The sequence below is a fragment of the Eschrichtius robustus genome, chromosome 16 (genome assembly GCF_028021215.1).
Source record: "Eschrichtius robustus isolate mEscRob2 chromosome 16, mEscRob2.pri, whole genome shotgun sequence".
NCBI classification, from domain to species: Eukaryota; Metazoa; Chordata; class Mammalia; order Artiodactyla; family Eschrichtiidae; genus Eschrichtius; species Eschrichtius robustus.
In genome coordinates, this window is record NC_090839.1 from 91,793,061 (window position 1) to 91,813,058 (window position 19,998).

The following is a 19,998-nucleotide window of genomic DNA, read 5'->3' on the forward strand; positions in this document are numbered from 1 at the left end:
GCGTCCCCCGCCGTAGAATCGGGGCGGTGATAGTGCCGACCTCATAAAGTTGTTGAAAGGGTGAGACAGGGTAGCATCCGTAGGTGCTGACAATTCCTGTCTGAGTGTGCAGTGATTCTCCCGCATTACGGTTCCGCCTCAGAAACAAACTTCCGTGACCACAGGACTTGCAGTTCCCCCTGCAGCTGTGTGATGGAGCAGCCCTGTTCAGAGCAGCCTGGATGCTGTGTTTTCATTAGTTATTTCTGGTTTTTTGTATCGTATTTTGTGTTGTATTATTATAATTATTTTGAAGGAGATGGTTGATTATATATCAAATCGGCAAAACGTCTGGTACCCTTTTCTTACATAGTAACCACAGCAGTCACTTGATTTCAACTGTTAGTTTCCAGTGTTCTTGCAATGACATTTGTAGGTAAATCACTCTGCTTTGTCTTCTGGGATTCCTCTTTTAGATTTGGACCAAGTTCTGGAACAGTATTTGTCTATCAAATTGACAGAGAACCTCAGAGGATGTTTTCTTTGTCAAGTGTGTAGCAGATGATTTTCTGGGTGGCACAGAATTTTTTGGTGTCTTGCCTTGCAGTGTTATATGATTATTTTACTGCATAGATTTCTCCATTTCTACAAATGCTCAGTGGTTTTAAGTTGTGCACAATAATCACTTGTTGGGGGGCGCCTTCAAGATGGCAGAGGAGTAAGACGTGGAGATGACCTTCCTCCCCACAAATACATCAGAACTACATCTACATGTGGAACAACTCCTACAGAACAGCTACTGAACGCTGGCAGAAGACCTCAGACTTCCCAAAAGGCAAGAAACTCCTCACGTACCTGGGTAGGGCAAAAGAAAAAAGGATAGAGGCAAAAGAATAGGGACTGGACCTACACCTCTGGGAGGGAGCTGTGAAGGAGGAAAGGTTTCCACACACTAGGAGCCCCTTCACTGGTGGAGATGGGGGTGAGCTGGGGGAAGCTTCTGAGCCACGGAGGAGAGCGCAGCCACAGGGGTGCGGAGGGCAAAGCGGAGAGATCCCCGCACAGAGGATGGGTGCCGACCAGCACTCACCAGCCCGAGAGGCTTGTCTGCTCCCCCGCCGGGGCGGGCGGGGCTGGGAGCTGAGGCTCGGGCTGCGGAGGTCAGACCCCAGGGAGAGGACTGGGGTTGGCGGCGTGAACACAGCCTGAGGGGGGCTAGTGCGCCACGGCTAGCCGGGAGGGAGTCTGGGGAAAAGTCTGGACCTGCCTAAGAGGCAAGAGACCATTGTTTCGGGGTGCGCGAGGAGGGGGGATTCAGAGCGCCGCTTAAAGGAGCTCCAGAGACGGGCGCGAGCCACGGCCGTCAGCGCGGACCCTAGAGACGGGCATGGGACGCTAAGGCTGCTGCCGCCGCCACCAAGAAGCCTGTGTGCGAGCCCAGGTCACTCTCCACACCGCCCCTGCCGGGAGCCTGTGCAGCCCGCCACTGCCAGGGTCCCGTGATCCGGGGACAACTTCCCCGGGAGAACGCACGGCGCGCCTCGGGCTGGTGCAGCGTCACGCCGGCCTCTGCCGCCGCAGGCTCGCCCCGCCTCCTCCGTACCGCTCCCTCCCCGCGGCCTGGGTGAGCCAGAGCCCCCGAAGCAGCTGCTCCTTTAACCCCGTTCTGTGTGAGCGAAGAACAGACGCCCTCAGGCGACCTACACGCAGAGGCGGGGCCAGATCCAAAGCTGAACCCCAGGAGCTGTGTGAACAAAGAAGAGAAAGGGAAATCTCTCCCTGCAGCCTCAGGAGCAGCGAGTTAAATCTCCACGATCAACTTGATATACCCTGCAGCTGTGGAATGCCTGAATAGACAACGAATCATCCCAAATTGAGGCGGTGGACTTTGGGAGCAACGATATATATATTTTCCCCTTTTTCTCTTTTTGTGAGTGTGTATGTGTATGCTTCTTTGTGTGATTTTGTCTGTATAGCTCTGCTTTTACCATTTGTCCTAGGGTTCTGTCTGTCCGTTTTTTTTTTTTTTTTTTTTTTTGGCTGTGTTGGGTCTTCGTTTCTGTGCGAGGGCTCTCTCTAGTTGCGGCAAGCGGGGGCCACTCTTCATCGCGGTGCACGGGCCTCTCACTGTCGCGGCCTCTCTTCTTGCGGAGCACAGGCTCCAGATGCGCAGGCTCAGTAATTGTGGCTCACGGGCCTAATTGCTTTGCGGCATGTGGGATCTTCCCAGACCAGGGCTCGAACCCGTGTCCCCTGCATTGGCAGGCAGACTCTCAACCACTGCGCCGCCAGGGAAGCCCCTTTTTTCTTTTTTAGTATACTTTTTAGCGCTTGTTATCATTGGTGGATTTGTTTTTTGGTTTGGTTGCTCTCTTTCTTTTGTAATTTTTTTATTTTTAATACTATTTTTAAATTTTCATAACTTTATTTTATTATTTTTTCTTTCTTTCTTTCTTTCTTTCTTTTTTTTCTCTCTCTTTTCTTCTGAGCCGTGTGGCTGACGGGGTCTTGGTGCTCCAGCCGGTTGTCAGGCCTGAGCCTTGGAGGTGGGAGAGCCGAGTTCAGGACATGGGTCGACCAGAGACCTCCCGGCCCCACATAATACCAAACAGCGAAAGCTCTCCCAGAGATCTCCATCTCAACGCTAAGACCCAGCTCCACTCAACAACAAGCAATCCACAGTGCTGGACACCCTATGCCAAACAACTAGCAAGACAGGAACACAACCCCACCCATTAGCAGAGAGGCAGCCTAAAATCATAAGTTCACAGACACCCCAAAACACACCACTGGACGTGGTCCTGCCCACCAGAAAGACAAGATCCAGCCTCATCCACCAGAACACAGGCACTAGTCACCTCCACGAGGAAGCCTACACAACCCACTGAACCAACCTTACCCAGTGGGAGAAGACACCAAAAACAACAGGAACTACGAACCTGCAGCCTGCGAAAAGGAGAGCCCAAACACAGTAAGTTAGGCAAAATGAGAAGACAGAGAAATACACAGCAGATGAAGGAGCAAGGGAAAAACCCACTGGACCAAACAAATGAAGAGGAAATAGGCAGTCTACCTGAAAAAGAATTCAGAGTAATGATAGTAAAGATGATCCAAAATCTTGGAAATAGAATGGAGAAAATACAAGAAATGTTTAACAAAGGACCTAGAAGAACTAAAGAGCAAACACACAATGATGAAGAACACAATAAATGAAGTTTAAAATTCTCTAGAAGGAATCAGTAGCAGAATAACTGCGGCAGAAGAACGGATAAGTGACATGGAAGATGAAATAGTGGAAATAACTACTGCAGAGCAGAATAAAGAAAAAAGAATGAGAAGAATTGAGGACAGTCTCAGAGACCTCTGGGACAATGTTAAATGCACCAATGTTTGAACTGTCGGGGTCCCAGAAGAACAAGAGAAAAAGAAAGGGACTGAGAAGATATTTGAAGAGATTATAGTTGAAAACTTCCCTAATATGGGAAAGGAAATAGTCAATCAAGTCCAGGAAGCACAGAGAGTCCCATACAGGATAAATCCAAGGAGAAACAGGCCAAGACACATATTAATCAAACTATCAAAAATTAAATACAAAGAAAAAATATTAAAAGCAGCAAGGGAAAAGCAACAAATAACAGACAAGGGAATCCCCATAAGGTTAACAGCTAATCTTTCAGCAGAAACTCTGCAAGCCAGAAGGGAGTGGCAGGACATATTTAAAGTGATGAAAGGGAAAAACCTACAACCAAGATTACCCTACCCAGCAAGGATCTCATTCAGATTCGACGGAGAAATTAAAACCTTAACAGACAAGCAAAAGCTAAGAGAATTCAGCACCACCAAACCAGCTTTACAACAAATGCTAAAGGAACTTCTCTAGACAGGAGACACAAGAGAAGGAAAAGATCGACAATGACAAACCCAAAACAATTAAGAAAGTGGTAATAGGAACATACATGTCGATAACTACCTTAAATGTAAATGGATTAAATGCTCCAACCAGAAGACGTAGACTAGCTGAATGGATACAAAAACAAGACCCATATATATGCTGTCTACTTCAGACCTAGGGACACATACAGACTGAAAGTGAGGGGATGGAAAAAGATATTCCATGCAAATGGAAATCAAAAGGATACGGGAGTAGCAATTCTCATATCAGACAAAATAGACTTTAAAGACTATTACAAGAGACAAAGAAGGACACCGCATAACGATCAAGGGATCAATCCGAGAAGAAGATATAACAATTGTAGATATTTATGCACCCAACATAGGAGCACCTCAATACATAAGGCAAATGCTAACAGCCATAAAAGGGGAAATCGACAGTAACACAATCATAGTAGGGGACTTTAACACCCCACTTTCACCAATGGACAGATCATCCAAAGTGTAAATAAATAAGGAAACACAAGCTTTAAATGATGCATTAAACAAGATGGACTTAATTGATATTTATAGGACATTCCATCCAAAAACAACAGATTACACTTTCTTCTCAAGTGCTCATGGAACATTCTCCAGGATAGATCATATCTTGGGTCACAAATCAAGCCTTGGTAAATTTAAGAAAATTGAAATCGTATCGAGTATCTTTTCCGACCACGACGCTGTGAGACTAGATATCAATTGCAGGAAAAAAATCTGTAAAAAATACAAACACATGGAGGCTAAACAATACACTACTAAATAACCAAGAGATCACTGAAGAAATCAAAGAGGAAATCAAAAAAAACCTGGAAACAAATGACAATGAAAACACGATGACCCAAAACCTATGGGATGTAGCAAAAGCAGTTCTAAGAGGGAAGTTTATAGCTATACAATCCTACCTCAAGAAACAAGAAACATCTCAAACAAACAACCTAACCTTACATCTAAAGCAATTAGAGAAAGAAGAACAAAACAACCCCAAAGTTAGCAGAAGGAAAGAAATCATAAAGATCAGATCAGAAATAAATGAAAAAGAAATGAAGGAAACGATAGCAAAGATCAATAAAACAAAAAGCTGGTTCTTTGAGAAGGTAAACAAAATTGATAAACCATTAGCCAGACTCATCAAGAAGAAAAGGGAGAAGACTCAATAGAATTAGAAATGCAAAAGGAGAAGTAACAAATGACACTGCAGAAATACAAAGGATCATGAGAGATTACTGCAAGCAACCCTATGCCAATAAAATGGACAACCTGGAAGAAATGGACAAATTCTTAGAAAAGCACAACCTTCTGAGACTGAACCACGAAGAAATAGAAAATATAAACAGACCAATCACAAGCACTGAAATTGAAACTGTGATTAAAAATCTTCCAACAAACAAAAGTCCAGGACCAGATGGCTTCACAGGTGAATTCTATCGAACATTTAGAGACGAGCTAACACCCATCCTTCTCAAACTCTTCCAAAATACAGCAGAGGGAGGAACACTCCCAAACTCATTCTACGAGGCCACCATCACCCTGATACCAAAACCAGACAAAGATGTCACAGAAAAGGAAAACTACAGGCCAATATCACTGATGAACATAGATGCAAAAATCCTCAACAAACTACTAGGAAACAGAATCCAACAGCACATTAAAAGGGTCATACACCATGATCAAGTGGGGTTTATCCCAGGAATGCAAGGATTCTTCAGGATATGCAAATCAATCAATGTGATACACCATATTAACAAATTGAAGGAGAAAAAACCATATGATCATCTCAGTAGATGCAGGAAAAGCTTTTGACAAAATTCAACACCCATTTATGATAAAAACCCTCCAGAAAGTAGGCATAGAGGGAACTTACCTCAACATAATAAAGGCCATATATGACAATCCCACAGCCAACATTGTTCTCAATGGTGAAAAACTGAAACCATTTCCACTAAGATCATGAACAAGACAAGGTTGCCCACTCTCACCACTATTATTCAACATAGTTTTGGAAGTTTTAGCCACAGCAATCAGAGAAGAAAAAGAAATAAAAGGAATCCAAATCGGAAAAGAAGAAGTAAGGCCGTCACTGTTTGCAGATAATATACATAGAGAATCCTAAAGATGCTACCAAAAAACTACTAGCGCTAATCAATGAATTTGGTAGAATAGCAGGATACAAAATTAATGCACAGAAATCTCTTGCATTTCTATACACTAATGATGAAAAATCTGAAAGAGAAATTAAGGAAACACTCCCATTTACCATTGCAACATAAAGAATAAAAATACCTAGGAATAAACCTACCTAAGGAGACAAAAGACCTGTATGCAGAAAACTACAAGACACTGATGAAAGAAATTAGAGATGATACCAACAGATGGAGAGATACACCATGTTCTTGGATTGGAAGAATCAACATTGTGAAAATGACTATATTACCCAAAGCAATCTACAGATTCAGTGCCATCCCATCCGTAATCAAACTACCACTGGCATTTTTCACAGAACTAGAACAAAACATTTCACAATTTGTATGGAGACACAAAAGGCCCCGAATAGCCAATGCAATCTTGAGAAAGAAAAACGGAGCTGGAGGAATCAGAATCCCTGCCTTCACACTATACTACAGAGCTACAGTAATCAAGACAGTATGGTACTGGCACAAAAACAGAAATATAGGTCAATGGAACAGGATAGAAAGCCCAGAGATAAACCCACGCACACATGGTCACCTTATCTTTGATGATAAAGGAGGCAAGAATATACAATGGAGAAAAGACAGCCTCTTCAATAAATGGTGCTGGGAAAACTGGACAGCTACATGTAAAAGAATGAAATGACAACACTCCCTAACACCGTACACAAAAGTAAACTCAAAATGGATTAAAGACCTAAACGTAAGGCCAGACACTATCAAACTCTTAGAGGAAAACATAGGCAGAACACTATGACGTAAATCACAGCAAGATCCTTTTTGACCCACCTCCTAAAGAAATGGAAATAAAGACAAAAATAAACAAATGGGACCTAATGAAACTCAAAAGCTTTTGCACAGCAAAGGAAACCATAAACAAGACGAAAAGACAGCCCTCAGAATGGGAGAAAATAGTTGCAAATGAAGCAACTGACAAAGGATTAATCTCCAAAATTTACAAGCAGCTCATGCAGCTCAATATCAAAAAAACATACACCCCAATCCAAAAATGGGCAGAAGACCTAAATAGACATTTCTCCAAAGAAGATATACAGATTGCCAACAGACACATGAAAGAATGCTCAACATCATTAATCATTAGAGAAATGCAAATCAAAACTGCAATGAGGTATCGTCTCACACCGGTCAGAATGGCCATCACCAAAAAATCTACAAACAATAAATGCTGGAGAGGGTGTGGAGAAAAGGGAACCCTGTTGCACTGTTGGTGGGAATGTAAATTGATACAGCCACTATGGAGGATAGTATGGAGGTTCCTTAAAAGACTAAAAATAGAACTACCATATGACCCAGCAGTCCCACTACTGGGCATCTACCCTGAGAAAACCATAATTTAAAAAGAGACATGTACCACAATGTTCCTTGCAGCACTATTTACAATAGCCAGGACATGGAAGCAACCCAAGTGTCCATCGACAGACGAATGGATAAAGAAGATGTGGCACATATATACAGTGGAATATTACTCTGCCATAAAAACAAATGAAATTATTTGTAGTGAGGTGGATGGACCTAGAGACTGTCATACAGAGTGAAGTAAGTCAGAAAGAGAAAAATACCGTATGCTAACACATATATGTGGAATCTAAGAAAGAAAAAAAGGTTTTGAAGAACCTAGGGGCAGGACAGGAATAAAGATGCAGACATAGAGAATGGACTTGAGGACACGGGGAGGGGGAAGGGTAAGCTGGGACGAAGCGAGAGAGTGGCATGGACATATATACACTACCAAATGTAAAATAGCTAGTGGGAAGCAGCCGCATAGCACAGGGAGATCAGCTCGGTGCTTTCTGTCCACCCAGAGGGGTGGGATAGGGAGGGTGGGAGGAAGACGCAAGATGGAGGGGATATGGGGATATATGTATACGTACAGCTGATTCACTTTGTTATACAGCAGAAAGTAACACACCATTGTAAAGCAGTTATACTCTAATAAAGGTGTTAAAAAAAAAAAATTACTTGTTGGCAGGTCCCAAGCCCCACCTCCAGGGGTTTCGATTCAGTGGGTCCAGAGTTGGAGGTAGGTGGGCTGGAGTTAATCCAGATGATTCTGGTGCAAATGGCCCATGGGTTGCTCTGACTATTCCAGACCCCACCCCCCCATCCCCCGCTTTACAATGCCACATCCCATGAAGCTATACGTATCCCACTGCCCTGACCAGGAGGGAGTATGCCCTCCTATGTTCTCTTGTGCTTTTTGTGATCTGTAGCGACCACCTGGCCAGCTCTTTTTGCCTAGCATCAGATTTAACAAATACAGTATCCCATGTTATGGCTTTGAGAACTTATTCACTTATTTTCTCTTGTCGAGCTTTCTTTCTTTCTTTTTTTTTTTTTTTTTTAAGTAAAAACAAATACACAGGGAATGTAAAATCATACAGCTGGTATAGAAAATGGTATGGCGGTTCCTCAAAAAATTGAAAATGGAATGATCCAGCAATTCTCCTTCTGGGTATATATCCAAAAGAGTTGAAAGTAAAGAGTTGAACACATATTTGAAAACCAGTGTTCATAGCAGCATTATTCACAGTAGCTAAAGGGTAGAAACAACCCAAGTACCCACTGAAGGATGAATGGTTAAGTAAAATAAGTATATCCATGCAGTGGAATATTACTCAGCCTTAAAGAGGAAGGGAAGTCTGACACATAAGACATTTGGCACACTGAGGACCTTAGGCTAAGTGAATTAAGACAGACACAGAAGGACAAATAGTGCATGATTTTACTTATATGAGGTCCCTGGAGGCGTTGCATTCATAGAGACAGAGTAGAGGGTGGGCGCCAAGGGCTGGCTTGGGAGTGGGGGGAATTGCGGTTGTCGTTTAATGGCTACAGGGTCTCAGTTTGGGAAGGTGAGAAAGTTCTGGAGACGTATGGTGGTGATGGCTGCACGACTCACTGACGCTGAGTGTGCACTCAGAAGTGGTTAAGATGGGAAGGTCTGTGTTACGTGTGTTTTACCACCATTAAGAAACAAGCAGTGCCACGATGTGTACTTAACCACACGTAGGGCACAGCCCTGGTTGCTTCCTTGAGACGTGTTCCTGGAAGTGCAGTTGCTGGTCGATGGGTGTCATCTCCCCTTTCAGCTGCTCTTCTTACCTGGTCCAGGAGGACGGCTCGGCCCTCCTTGGGGCGGTGGGGCAGGACGGTAGCCTTGCTAGCGACCTGTCTTGCTAGGTCACTGGAGGCACCGTGCTGGATGAGTGAGCTCTCCTGCCTGGGTTTCTTCCCCAAGGAGCCCATGGTGGGACCTCGGGGATGCACGAGTCTGCCCGGGATCATGTCCTCTGTTACCCAGATGCCTCCTGCCCGTCCACCCAGGGGACTGGGTTACCTTGGGAGTCCTTTAGGCCCTAATTTCTTCCTACTTCCTTCTCTTCAGGTGTGTTCATAGTACTGCTGTCAGTTATAGACAGAGGTGTCCTGAAGCCAGGCCTCCCGCCCCCTTGATCAAACTTCACCCGCACCCTCGGTTCACCCTGTCGCGGCCTCAAGAATGTACACGTGTTTCCAAACCTGCCTCGCTATCTTTTCTTTTTCTCACGTGGAACATTCTCAAACCAGTGCCTCACAAGTACTCTGTTTTAACTAAAGCTCATACACTGCACTCCTCCGACAACACATTTTCTTTTTGATCAACACTGCAAACTAAAGGTGCATGGAATTCCATACTGTTTACTGATTAATGATCATTTTAAATGGAAACTTGTGCTCCTCGATGAACTATCACACACCGCTTTCACTATTACCTATGTTTTGTCCTTGTTTCCCAATCCTGGCGTTACAGTGGGGTTGAATTGTGTACCTTAAGAAGTGGTTTTCAAGGTTCCCGCTCCCATGATGTGAACGGATGTGTGAGGGGTTATCAGGTGGTAGTGCCGCCACGTGCTTGGGTCTTGGGGTTTTGGAAATAAGCCTAAAGAAGCCCTGTTGAGCCGGGCTCAGCCTGGAGTTGTCTGAGCTGTGACCTGAGCCCCGGGTCTCCCGCAGTCCATCCATCTCTTGAAAGACTTCCCGCCTTTTCTGTGTTTCTGAGGGTAGAACAGTTCTTGAGTGTTGTCGCCTGGCTTCCTGGTCTCTGGGTTTTTAGGAGAAGTTGAAACCTAGTGGCCAGCAGGGATGACTGGACAGGACTCCTGAGTCTCTGTTTACAGAGTGGGAGCTGCAGGTGTTCAGCCCAGAGGCCGCACGGAGAAGGTGGTCCCGTTGCCGTGTGCCGTCCAGCAGCGGCCGGGGCAGGGCTGAGGCAGGAACGGGGTGCGGGGTCCATGCCTGTGCAGTTTGGTCTCTGGAATCGGGCACCACCTGGGAAAGGCAGGCCCTGCAGCTTGAAGCGCCCCCTCTGCGGGGAGCGGGGTTGGGGGGGTCGGCGCATCTGAACGGTGGCACCGCACCTGGGACTTGGGGCTGGGGCGTGGCCGGGAAGCCACTGCTGGAGAGCCTGCCTTGGCCGTGGGCAGTGCGAGAGCCATACCCCCGTGGCTGTGCAGAGGCCTCCCGCCCCCGGCGTCCCGCCCCCGCCGGCCTCGGCGGGAGGAGCAGCACAAACTCAGGCCACGCTGCGGGGGCTCTTGTTTGCGTGGCTGGTCGAGGGGGTGGAGTGGCATGGAGGGGGGTAGAGGAAAGCCAGTTTCCTGCTTAGTTTATTCGAATATGGAGCCAGGCCCCTTGATGCTTCGTTGAAATAGCTGCTCAAAAGTTCCAAAGCATTGGGTGTCTGATGGCCTCTGTGAAGTTCAGCTGAAGGGTGAGAGCCTCGGGCCGCCCCGGGGTCGGGGGGGGGGGGCTGCATGCGTGGGCAGCCTCAGCCTGCAGGTGTCACGGGAAGATGCAGAGGCCCGAGCCATCAGCGGGAGCAGGGCATTTCTGAAGGAGTTCATTTTTCTCTTCATTTGACCGTTCCCAATTTCCCCTCATTATTAAATTGTTACATTTCAAATTATCTTTACTTCAAAGGAAAATGGAGAACCTCGGTTAAGAGTCTGGCTCCTCTGTGTTACTCTGGCTCCTGGCTTTGTGGGGCTAATTTGTACCTCAGGGCAAGACTCTTGTTTCTAAATTGCTGTCACGTGCTCCCGACTCTGCCAATTGCTCGCCCGCCCGTGTCCAGGAAGGCTTCTGCCTGGAGGGTATTGCTGCCCCTCAGCTAGTGAGAGGCCCCGCGGAGCGTGTGGCCGACTGTCTGACAGATGCTTCTCCACGGCCTCCTACTGCTCTTTCAGGTCTGAGCAGACGTGGCCCAGCCTGGAAGGGGCGTGAGGAGGAGGGCGGTCGCCGTCATGCTCCCCCAGCCACCCTCTGGGCACCCGTCTGCCTGTCCCACACGGCGTTGGCTGGTCCTGGGCCCATAGGGACTGGGGGCCTTGCAAAAGTAGACGTGCAAGTTCTTCATTGGTTTTAAATAAACTTCCCATTGATGTAATAATAGTTCGCATACTCCTTTGACTAACATAGAAAAATAGAAAACAACTTAAATCTCTTAACAGTGTTTCAGAAAAAATATCTCTTGGCTTAAAAGGGTTTACTTGTTTTGCTTACTAATTTTCCTATTAGTATCTTTAAGTCCCTGAGGTTGGAAAACATTAGGAGGCTCTGAAAAGAATGGGGAATTGGCATTCAAGGCTGGTTTCAGCCTCTCCCCCTCCTAGGTTTTAGTTTCTCAAGGTCTTCTGCTGGTAAACATCTTTTCAGCGTGAGTATTTTCTAATCCACAAAGTTGGCTTGTGTTCAGGGCAGAGTAAGGGTAGAAATCTCGGCACTGTGCCTAGTGGTTCTCACACCTTGAGGCCACGTCCTCACAAAACGTCCAATAAAGGGCTTTTCTTCTGGTGGCCAGGGAAGGGCCTCCCTGAGGTGGTCTGAAAGGGAGATATCATGGAATTACCTTGGGAGGAGTGTTGATGACAGAACCCCTGTGTGTGAGGAGTGGGGCCGTGGGCCCCCTCTGTGCAGGGGCTGCGCTGGGCTTTCAGGACGTACCACTGACAAGCGCAAGTCTTCGGGCTAACGTTCTAGCGATGGCAGACACTGAGAGACCCCAAACTGATGACAAGGGTGGTGGTGCTGTGCAGCGAGGGTCGTGATGGGGTGGGGAGAGGCTTGGGGGCCTCTTGGAGGAAGTGACATCTTTCCTGAGACCTCTCTTTTGAGAACGAGCTAGGCTTGGGGAGACTGAGGGAAGAGCTCTGCAGGCCCAGGGTTAACTATCACAGAGTTTCGGGGAGCAAACAGGTTGCCGTGTTCAGGCAGCAGAGGGAAGTCCAGTGGGAGGTGAGGAGGCCCCAGGGGCCTGGTGGTGCGGGGTCTGTGGGCCCTGGGCATGAGGCTCAGTTTCAGCGGGTTTCCGTGAGCAGTCCTTGGGTACCATGTGACTGCAGGTGCCCACTTCAGCAGGAGGGGTGGGGAGGCCAGAGAGCGCTCTTGGAAACTGGGCACTGCGCTGGCTCTGGGGGCCGGGAGGAGGGCCTGTGGGTACCGAGCCGTGGCCCCTGCGTAGCCCTGGGCTCCGGCTCCGGCCCCGACCCCGGCCCTTGCGCTCACCTCCTCTCGGCCGCTGCACACCAGCGAGCCGTCTAGTTTGTGTGCCCCATGCAGGTGTCGGGAATGTTCGTACTCCGCTGGGTGTTCCATTCTGTCTCTCAAAGACATTTTTAAAATAAAATCAGCCATTTTTAAAAATTGAAATATAGTTAACTTACAATGTTGTTAGTTTCAGGTGTACAGCACAGTGATTCAGTTAAACCTGTCTATTCTTTTTCAGATTCTTTTCCAGTATAGCTTATTGCAAGATATTGAATATAGTTGCCTGTGCTGTACAGTAGGTTCTTGTTGTTTATTTTATATACAGTAGTGTGTATATGTTGATCCCAAATTTCAAATTTATCCCCCCTCCCCGCTTTGGTAACCATAAGTTTGTTTTCTATGTCTGTGGGTCTATTTCTATTTTGTAAATAAGTTCATTTGTATCATTTTTTTAGATTCCACGTGTAAGTGATATCACATGATATTTGTCTTTCTCTGTCTGGCTTACTTCACTCAGTATGACAGTCTCTAGGTCCATCCATGTTGCCGCAAATGGCATTATTTCACTCTTTTTTATGGCTGAGTAGTATTCCATTGTGTGCGTGTGCGTGTGCGTGCGTGTGCGTGTGCGTGTGCGTGTGTGTGTGTGTATACATCTTCTTTATCCACACATCTGTTGATGGACCCTTAGGTTGCTTACGTGTTTTGGCTGTTGTAAATAGTGCTGCAGTGACCATTGAGATGCATGTATCTTTTTGAATTAGAGTTTCCTCCAATCCCTCTCCCAGGGGTGGGATTGCAGGATCATATGGTAGTTCCATTTTCAGTTTTCTGAGGAACCTCCATACTGTTCTCCGTAGTGGCTGTACCAATTTATATTCCCACCAACAGTGTAGGGGGGTTCCCTTTTCTCCACACCCTCTCCAGCATGTCTTATTTGTAGACTTTTTGATGATGGCCATTCTGACCTGGTGAGGTGGTACCTCATTGTAGTTTTGATTTGTATTTCTCTAATGATTGGCGATGTTGAGCATCTTTTCATGTCCCTGTTGGCCACCTGTGTGTCAAAGACATTCTTGGTGTATGTTCTCCTGAGCCACGGTGCTGAGCTAGAGGAGGGGGTTCAGATGGAGGCTCAGTGCTGCTGAGAGTGGGTGGCCTTTGAACCAGCCATCAGTGCCTTTGAGTCTCAGTTTCCTCATTTGCAAAATGGAAAGAGTAAACAGCAGGGCTGCTCTGAGCATTAACTGAGCTCATTAACCTGGAATAGTTTTGAAAATTACGAGGCATTGGGCATGTGGGTATCTGCTGTGGTTGTTACACTGCTGCTGTCCTCATACCGGGACTTTGAAGCGGAAGGGAGGAAAGGCAACTGGAACGGAGGAAAGGCAACTGGAGTGCACTGGGCACCTCCCCTGCTAGCTGCCTGGCAGGTGCCTTTAAACCTCACTTCAAGCCTCTGCATGGTGACATTGTTACGTATCGACCCTGTTTTTACAGGTGAAATAAAATCAAGGCTTATAAAAGTCATGTCCCCAGTGTTGCATGGCTAGCGGCTGGCTGTGGCGTGAGCCCAGGTGGCGGAGAGCGCACGGCTCCACAGCCCGCCGCTCCGGGGACGGCGCGCAGGCCCCGACTTGCCCCAGGGCTGTGAACCGCCAGTGGCTGGCGTGGCTTTGGGCCGCCTTCTCGTGTCAGCCGGTCCCCCTCCAGGGCACGGCCAGCACTGACGTGTGCTCTTGACCCCCCAGGACCCCAGAGGACCTGTCCAGGTTCATCGTGGAGCTGCAGCAGCGCGAGCTCGCCCTCCAGGACAGGAGCAGCTCCATCACCAGCAGGTAGGCCTGGCGGCCCGCGGTCTTGTGTCGACGCGTCCGCTCCGGAAAGTGGGCTGTGGTGGGGGTGCCCCTGGCTGAGGAGTGGCTGTGCTTCACCATCCCTGCCTCGGCCTGAGCGAGCGGGAGCTGGGGCAGCGGGGTGCCCCGTGGCAGTGAGACTCAGCTGAGGCGGCGGGCGTACTGTCATCTGGGCGCTGTGGCAGATCAGCCCTGGGGCCCTGGGAGGAAGGCGTGCGCCCCACCAGGAGCATTTGCGTCTTTGTGGAGGCGTGGGCTCCGCGTGGCCCCATGAACGTGTGGAAACCTGGAGCCTGGGTTGAAGTGTCTGAGTGTTTGTACGTGTGTGGACTTGTGCCCTCGGGGAGGGTCCCACGTAGCAGCACAGCCGGGCCGTTCGTGTCCACCCCCGGGCAGGCAGCTCTGACTTCCTCCAGGGCCTGAGGAACTGGTTCCACACCAGTTCTGCCTCTGACACCTGCTGGGCGCCCCAGGAGTCAGTTCAGCTCTGCCACTAACTCCCAGGTCAGCCAGACCCCACAGGTGAGGGCTTGGGTCCCACGAGGCGCGCCTGCCTCGGGGTTCCCAGGCTACCCGCACTTCATCTGACTGCAAATTCAGGGTTCCCCCAACCCCTCTCTGATAGTTTGCTAGAATGATTGACAGAACTCAGGAAAGCACTTTATTTAGGATTACTGGTTTATTACAAAGGGTGCAGCTTGGATCAGCCAGCTGGGCAGAGATGCATGAGGCGTGTGTGTGGGGTGGGGGCAGAGCTGCTGTGTCCTCTCCAGGTGTGCTGCCCCCCAGCTCCTCCTTGTGTCCACTGACTTGGAAGCCGCCTTGTTCAGCAGTTTCTATGGAGTTTCCTGCTTGATTAAGTCATGGCCATTGGTGATTCACTTGGTCTCTATCTCCGCTCCCCTCCCTGGAGGCGGGGTGGGGGTGGAGCTGAAAGTTCCAACTTCTCTTCGCCTGGTTGGTTCCTCTGGCTTCTCCCCCGCCCTTCCTGCCCAGGGGTCTGGCTGAAGGGGCTTGTTAACAAAAGGCACTCATCTCGTTCAGGAAATTCCAAGGGTTTGTGGAGCTCTGTGCCGGGAAGGGCACCAAACCAAATGCTTGTTCCTCACTGAGCCGCACTTGGGCTCTTGCAGGGCTGTCCGCCTCTGTCCCCTGGGGCCCAGGCTGGTTTCTCTCGTGCTTGCAGGGTGGCTGACCAGGTTCTGGGTGTCGCATCAGAGGCAGAAAGAGAGGCCTCCTTCCTTGGGTCTCCGTTTTGGAACAAGGAAACCTGTCCTAGGACCCCCACTGGCGGCAGACTCCCCCGACCCCAGTCACTCTCACTGGCCCAAATGGGGTTGAATGTCTGCCCCAGACCAGGTGCCTGTGGAGGATGGTGTTAAACTAGTCAATTCCCACGTGATTCACCTGAGGGTGGACAGGTGAGTGAGGTGAGCCTCTCCAGTGAGCGAAGGGCCTGGGGGCAGGCTGAGAGGACGGTGACCACAGAGGGGCCTCGGGTGCCCGGCACTGGCTGACCGGCTGGTTGGGGGTGGAAGTCAGCCTGCCCGCCGTGATTGTCCTCCATGGCCTCAGCCCCGGTGCAGATGGCGTTTCAATAATTTATTAATAACCGAAGGAAGGCTTTCTTATTTGGGGGGCTGATGTCTCTTTGAAAATCGGCTTTTAGAAGCATCTGGTTATGTTGGACATAATCACGTCAATTTAGTTTAAAAACCTCAAATGAGGACTTCCCTGGTGGTGCAGTGGTTAAGAATCCGCCTGCCAATTCAGGAGACATGGGTTCGAGCCCCGGTCCAGGAAGATCCCACATGCCGTGGAGCAACTAAGCCCGTATGCCGCAGCTACTGAGCCTGCGCTCTAGAGCCCGTGAGCCACAACTACTGAGCCCACGTGCCACAACTACTGAAGCCTACGCGCCAGAACTACTGAAGCCCACGCGCCTAGAGACTGTGCTCCTCAGCAAGAGAAGCCACTGCAATGAGAAGCCCGCGCACCGCAACGAAGAGTAACCCCCACTCGCCGCAACTAGAGAAAGCCTGCATGCAGCAACGAAGACCCAACACAGCCCAAAAAAAAGAAAAAAAAAGAAAATTAATTAATTAATTTTTTAAAAACTTAAAAAAAAATACCTCAAATGATAAAGACTGCCTTTTGCTTTCAAAGCTACTGTCAGATGAAACGGGCATTAAAAGTGGTTTGAAATTAAAGCGTTTGACGTTTTTCCAGGCGATCCTCTTTATTTTACTTTGAATTTGAAACAGAATGAACTATTAGAGGAAAGGAAACTTGTCTGCATTTTCCTCCCTCCAAACTGCGAGGTACTTTCTAAAATGACCTGCTTTGAGCAGCGGCAGGAAAGCCAGCCTCTCAGCTTCGTGAACGTAGCTCTCGTCCGCAGCTCCGGCAGTGCTTTCGACTGTGGTCACACATGTAGATTCCGCCGTCCCGTCTCTTCGTTGGGACTGGTTCAGGAGTGGGCTCTCCGCCCCTGGGAGCGGCCCTTCATGGCGGCTGCTGGGTCTGCGTGACCCCTGCCGACTTGCCCACCTCTCAGGACCCCTGGGCTCCCTCTGAGAGCCGGTGCAGCCACCCAGGAGCAGCTGAGTCTCGGGCATCCCGAGAAAGAGCTGTGCGCTTCACCTCTCCTGCAGGATGGGCACCTGCCTGATGGGCCCCGGGAGGTGAGGTGAGGTGAGGTGTGACAGCACGGCGCACAGGGCCTAGGAACGGCTGCTTGCCCGCTGGCTGGAGGTGCTCGTGGTCCCGTCCTCATTCAGCAGACCGGCCCTGACCGCGCGGCCATCCGAGGAGCACTTCCGTGTGCCAGCGTCGTGCCCAGTGCGCGCGTGCGTCGCCCCCTTCGTCTCAGGGAGGCCCCGCCGGAGAGCTCCCTCCTCCCGGTGATGGAACGGATCGGAGAAGCCCGGGAATGTTCTTAAGGCCGCAGCCGATAAGGGGCCGTCGGGCTCCTGCCCCATCTGTTCATGGTAGAGTCACGTGCAGGCCCTGTGAGGAGGTGGCAGGGAGCTGGGGTCCTGTGCCCTCGAGGCCCTCGCCGAGCAGAACGGGGAGGGGACGTGTGCGCAGCGCCATTCACGCTCGCAGGGGTCTGGGCAGCTGCTGCTCTCACAGGCAGCAGGCCGATGTGGCCGTGATGGGGGCGGTCCGTGTGGAGGCCAGGAAACCTCGTGAGGCGGGAACAGCTGATTTCACTTCCGCACGTCTTTGAAGGCAGTTGGGCAGAAATTCAGGTTAGGCGGGAAGAGGCACCTTAGCAAGAGGGTGAAAGCCTGGGGTCTGGCCAGCACGCAGGCAGGCGGGGGTCCGGTCGGAGGGTTCGGAGGGCTGTTTGGGGGGGGGGGGGCGAGATGGCAGGAGGTGCCTGGCGTTCAGCAGCGCTCAGGAGACCCCAGGTGACGTGCAGGCGGTGGTGGGGCCAGAGGTCTCGCGGGGTTCTGGTTGGCATCTTGTAGCGTGTCCTTTGGGAAGAGCTAATAGTGGTGTGCCTCTCTGTTAGCGGGCTGTCCTGGACCGCCAGGCCAGCCTCTCTGTGCTTTCTGTTTCGTGGCCGACCTCGGACAGCTCCAGGGGCACCACTGGTCACTGACATGAATGGGTGTGTCGGTGCCTTTGGACAGGAGTTTAATTACAGCCCAGGGAACCTTGCCTTTCTTTTGTGGCCGCCCCAGCATTGGTTTTGGCGCTTGAAGGCTGATCCTGTTCCGTTGGAGGTGTGCTGAGGACACGTTGAGTATTCAGGGTTTGTGAGCGGCTCTAGGTGTGTCCCCGTCAGTGTTCTCCATGCAGAGCTCCCCTGACACTGCCATGCAGCCGCCTGTGCCCTAGCGGGCGCCAAGAGCATCCTGGCGTCTTCGGGACCCAGCACCTCACTCCATAGCCCTGGTGTTTGCAGAGCCAGGGGCGCTGTGGGCCGGGGTGGGCGGGAGGCTGCGTCTCTTCGTGGCTCAGAACCTTGTGGGCAGCCTCGAAGCACAGGGGAGCAGGGAAGCTTGTGCGGGGACACGTGGGGCTGTGATACCTGCGTTTCTCTGCCTTGGTGGAGAGTGGGGGATGGAGTGGAGCGGGGGCTCCTGGGGTCCAGTTCTCACCTGTGCACACAGCGTGGTGGAGATGGTGAGAGTGGTGAAGCTGGCTGAGCCTTTGCCGGTACCCGGTTCCGTCTCATCTGAATGCTGCGAGATGGTGCTGCTGTCTTCTGTTTCACAGCAGAGAGTCGAGCCCTGTGTCGAACAGCTAGGAAGCCATGGAAACAGGATTTGAATCCTGGTCTGTGCGTCCTAGGAGCTCCACACGATTTGGGGCTGGAGCCCCAGTCCCTGAGAGGTCCCTGAGAGGTACTACATGTGGCTGCAGAGAACCCTTGGTCACACGTTTCTCTGCTCCATTGGAGACGTGTGTCATGGGCCGGCTGGTGTGAGCCTCAGGCCGCATCCTTGATTCGGATTTAAGGTAGAACCTGCTGTAGGAGTTGAGTGAGGAGAAGCCGTGCAGACTTCGTGGTTCTGCCTGCCGTGCTCTGTGCACTCCTGCCGAGCCCGGCTCTTTGCGGCTGATGATCCCGCTATACAGTCAGCTTCAAAGGCTGCCTGCTCACCCCCGAAGCACACCAGCTCTGGGCTGCTCTAATGACTGCAGTTTTTTGTTTGTTTGTTTTATAAATTTATTTGTTTATTTTTGGCTGCGTTGGGTCTTTGTTGCTGTGCGCGGGCTTTCTCTAGTTGCGGTGCGCGGGCTTCTCATTGTGGTGGCTTCTTTTGTTGTGGAGCACGGGCTCTAGGCACGCAGGCTTCAGTAGTTGTGGCTCGTGGGATCAGGAGTTGTGGCTCGCGGGCTCTAGAGCGCAGGCTCAGCAGTTGTGGCGCTCGGGCTTAGTTGCTCCGCGGCACGTGGGATCTTCCTGGACCAGGGCTCGAACCCGTGTCCCCTGCACTGGCAGGCAGATTCTTAACCGCTGTGCCACCAGGGAAGCCCTGCAGTTTGTTTTGAAGCTCAGGTCTTTCCTCCTCTGGGCTCTTCATGTCTCAGAAGAGCCCTTGGCCTCAAGCTGTCAGTGTATGAGGAGCCCTGCAGCGCCTGGAGCCCTGGTCTTGCCTTAGAACTCTGGCCAGTCCTGGACGCCCCTGGGAGCTTCCTGGTGCCTTGGCCTGGGCCACTGACCGGGGAGCCGACCGGCCCCCTCCACATGGCGCTGCCCTCCTCATGCCGGGGGCTCTGGGCAGCGTTGGGAGGAGATGATTGTCGTGTAGTGAGGGGGGCTTGAGAATGAACGGATGGAGTACCACCTGCCTCGGGAGGTGGTGCCCTTGGCTGCTGTGTTTTCCTGGCATCTGCCAGGTTGATGGGTTTCTCTGCGCCTCCCAGGGGTGACTTCAGATCAGCATGACAGTCATGCTGTCCCCAAGTCATGCAGTCACATTAAGATGTGGCTCTTTTCTCACTTTGTGCAAACCATTTAGTCTGTCATTTCGAACCTC

At 50.4% G+C, this 19,998-nt stretch overlaps 1 protein-coding gene across 3 annotated transcripts in view; it reads left to right on the forward strand.

The window, feature by feature from the left end:
* The window catches only part of MAD1L1 (mitotic arrest deficient 1 like 1), a 335,477-nt gene that overhangs the window by 65,002 nt on the left and 250,477 nt on the right, over positions 1 to 19,998 (forward strand). For all 3 annotated transcript variants that reach the window (XM_068565792.1, XM_068565791.1, XM_068565793.1), the window contains one exon: positions 14,396 to 14,482. In XM_068565792.1, coding sequence (XP_068421893.1) covers positions 14,396 to 14,482 — 87 coding nt within the window. The remainder of the gene's footprint in view (positions 1 to 14,395; positions 14,483 to 19,998) is intronic.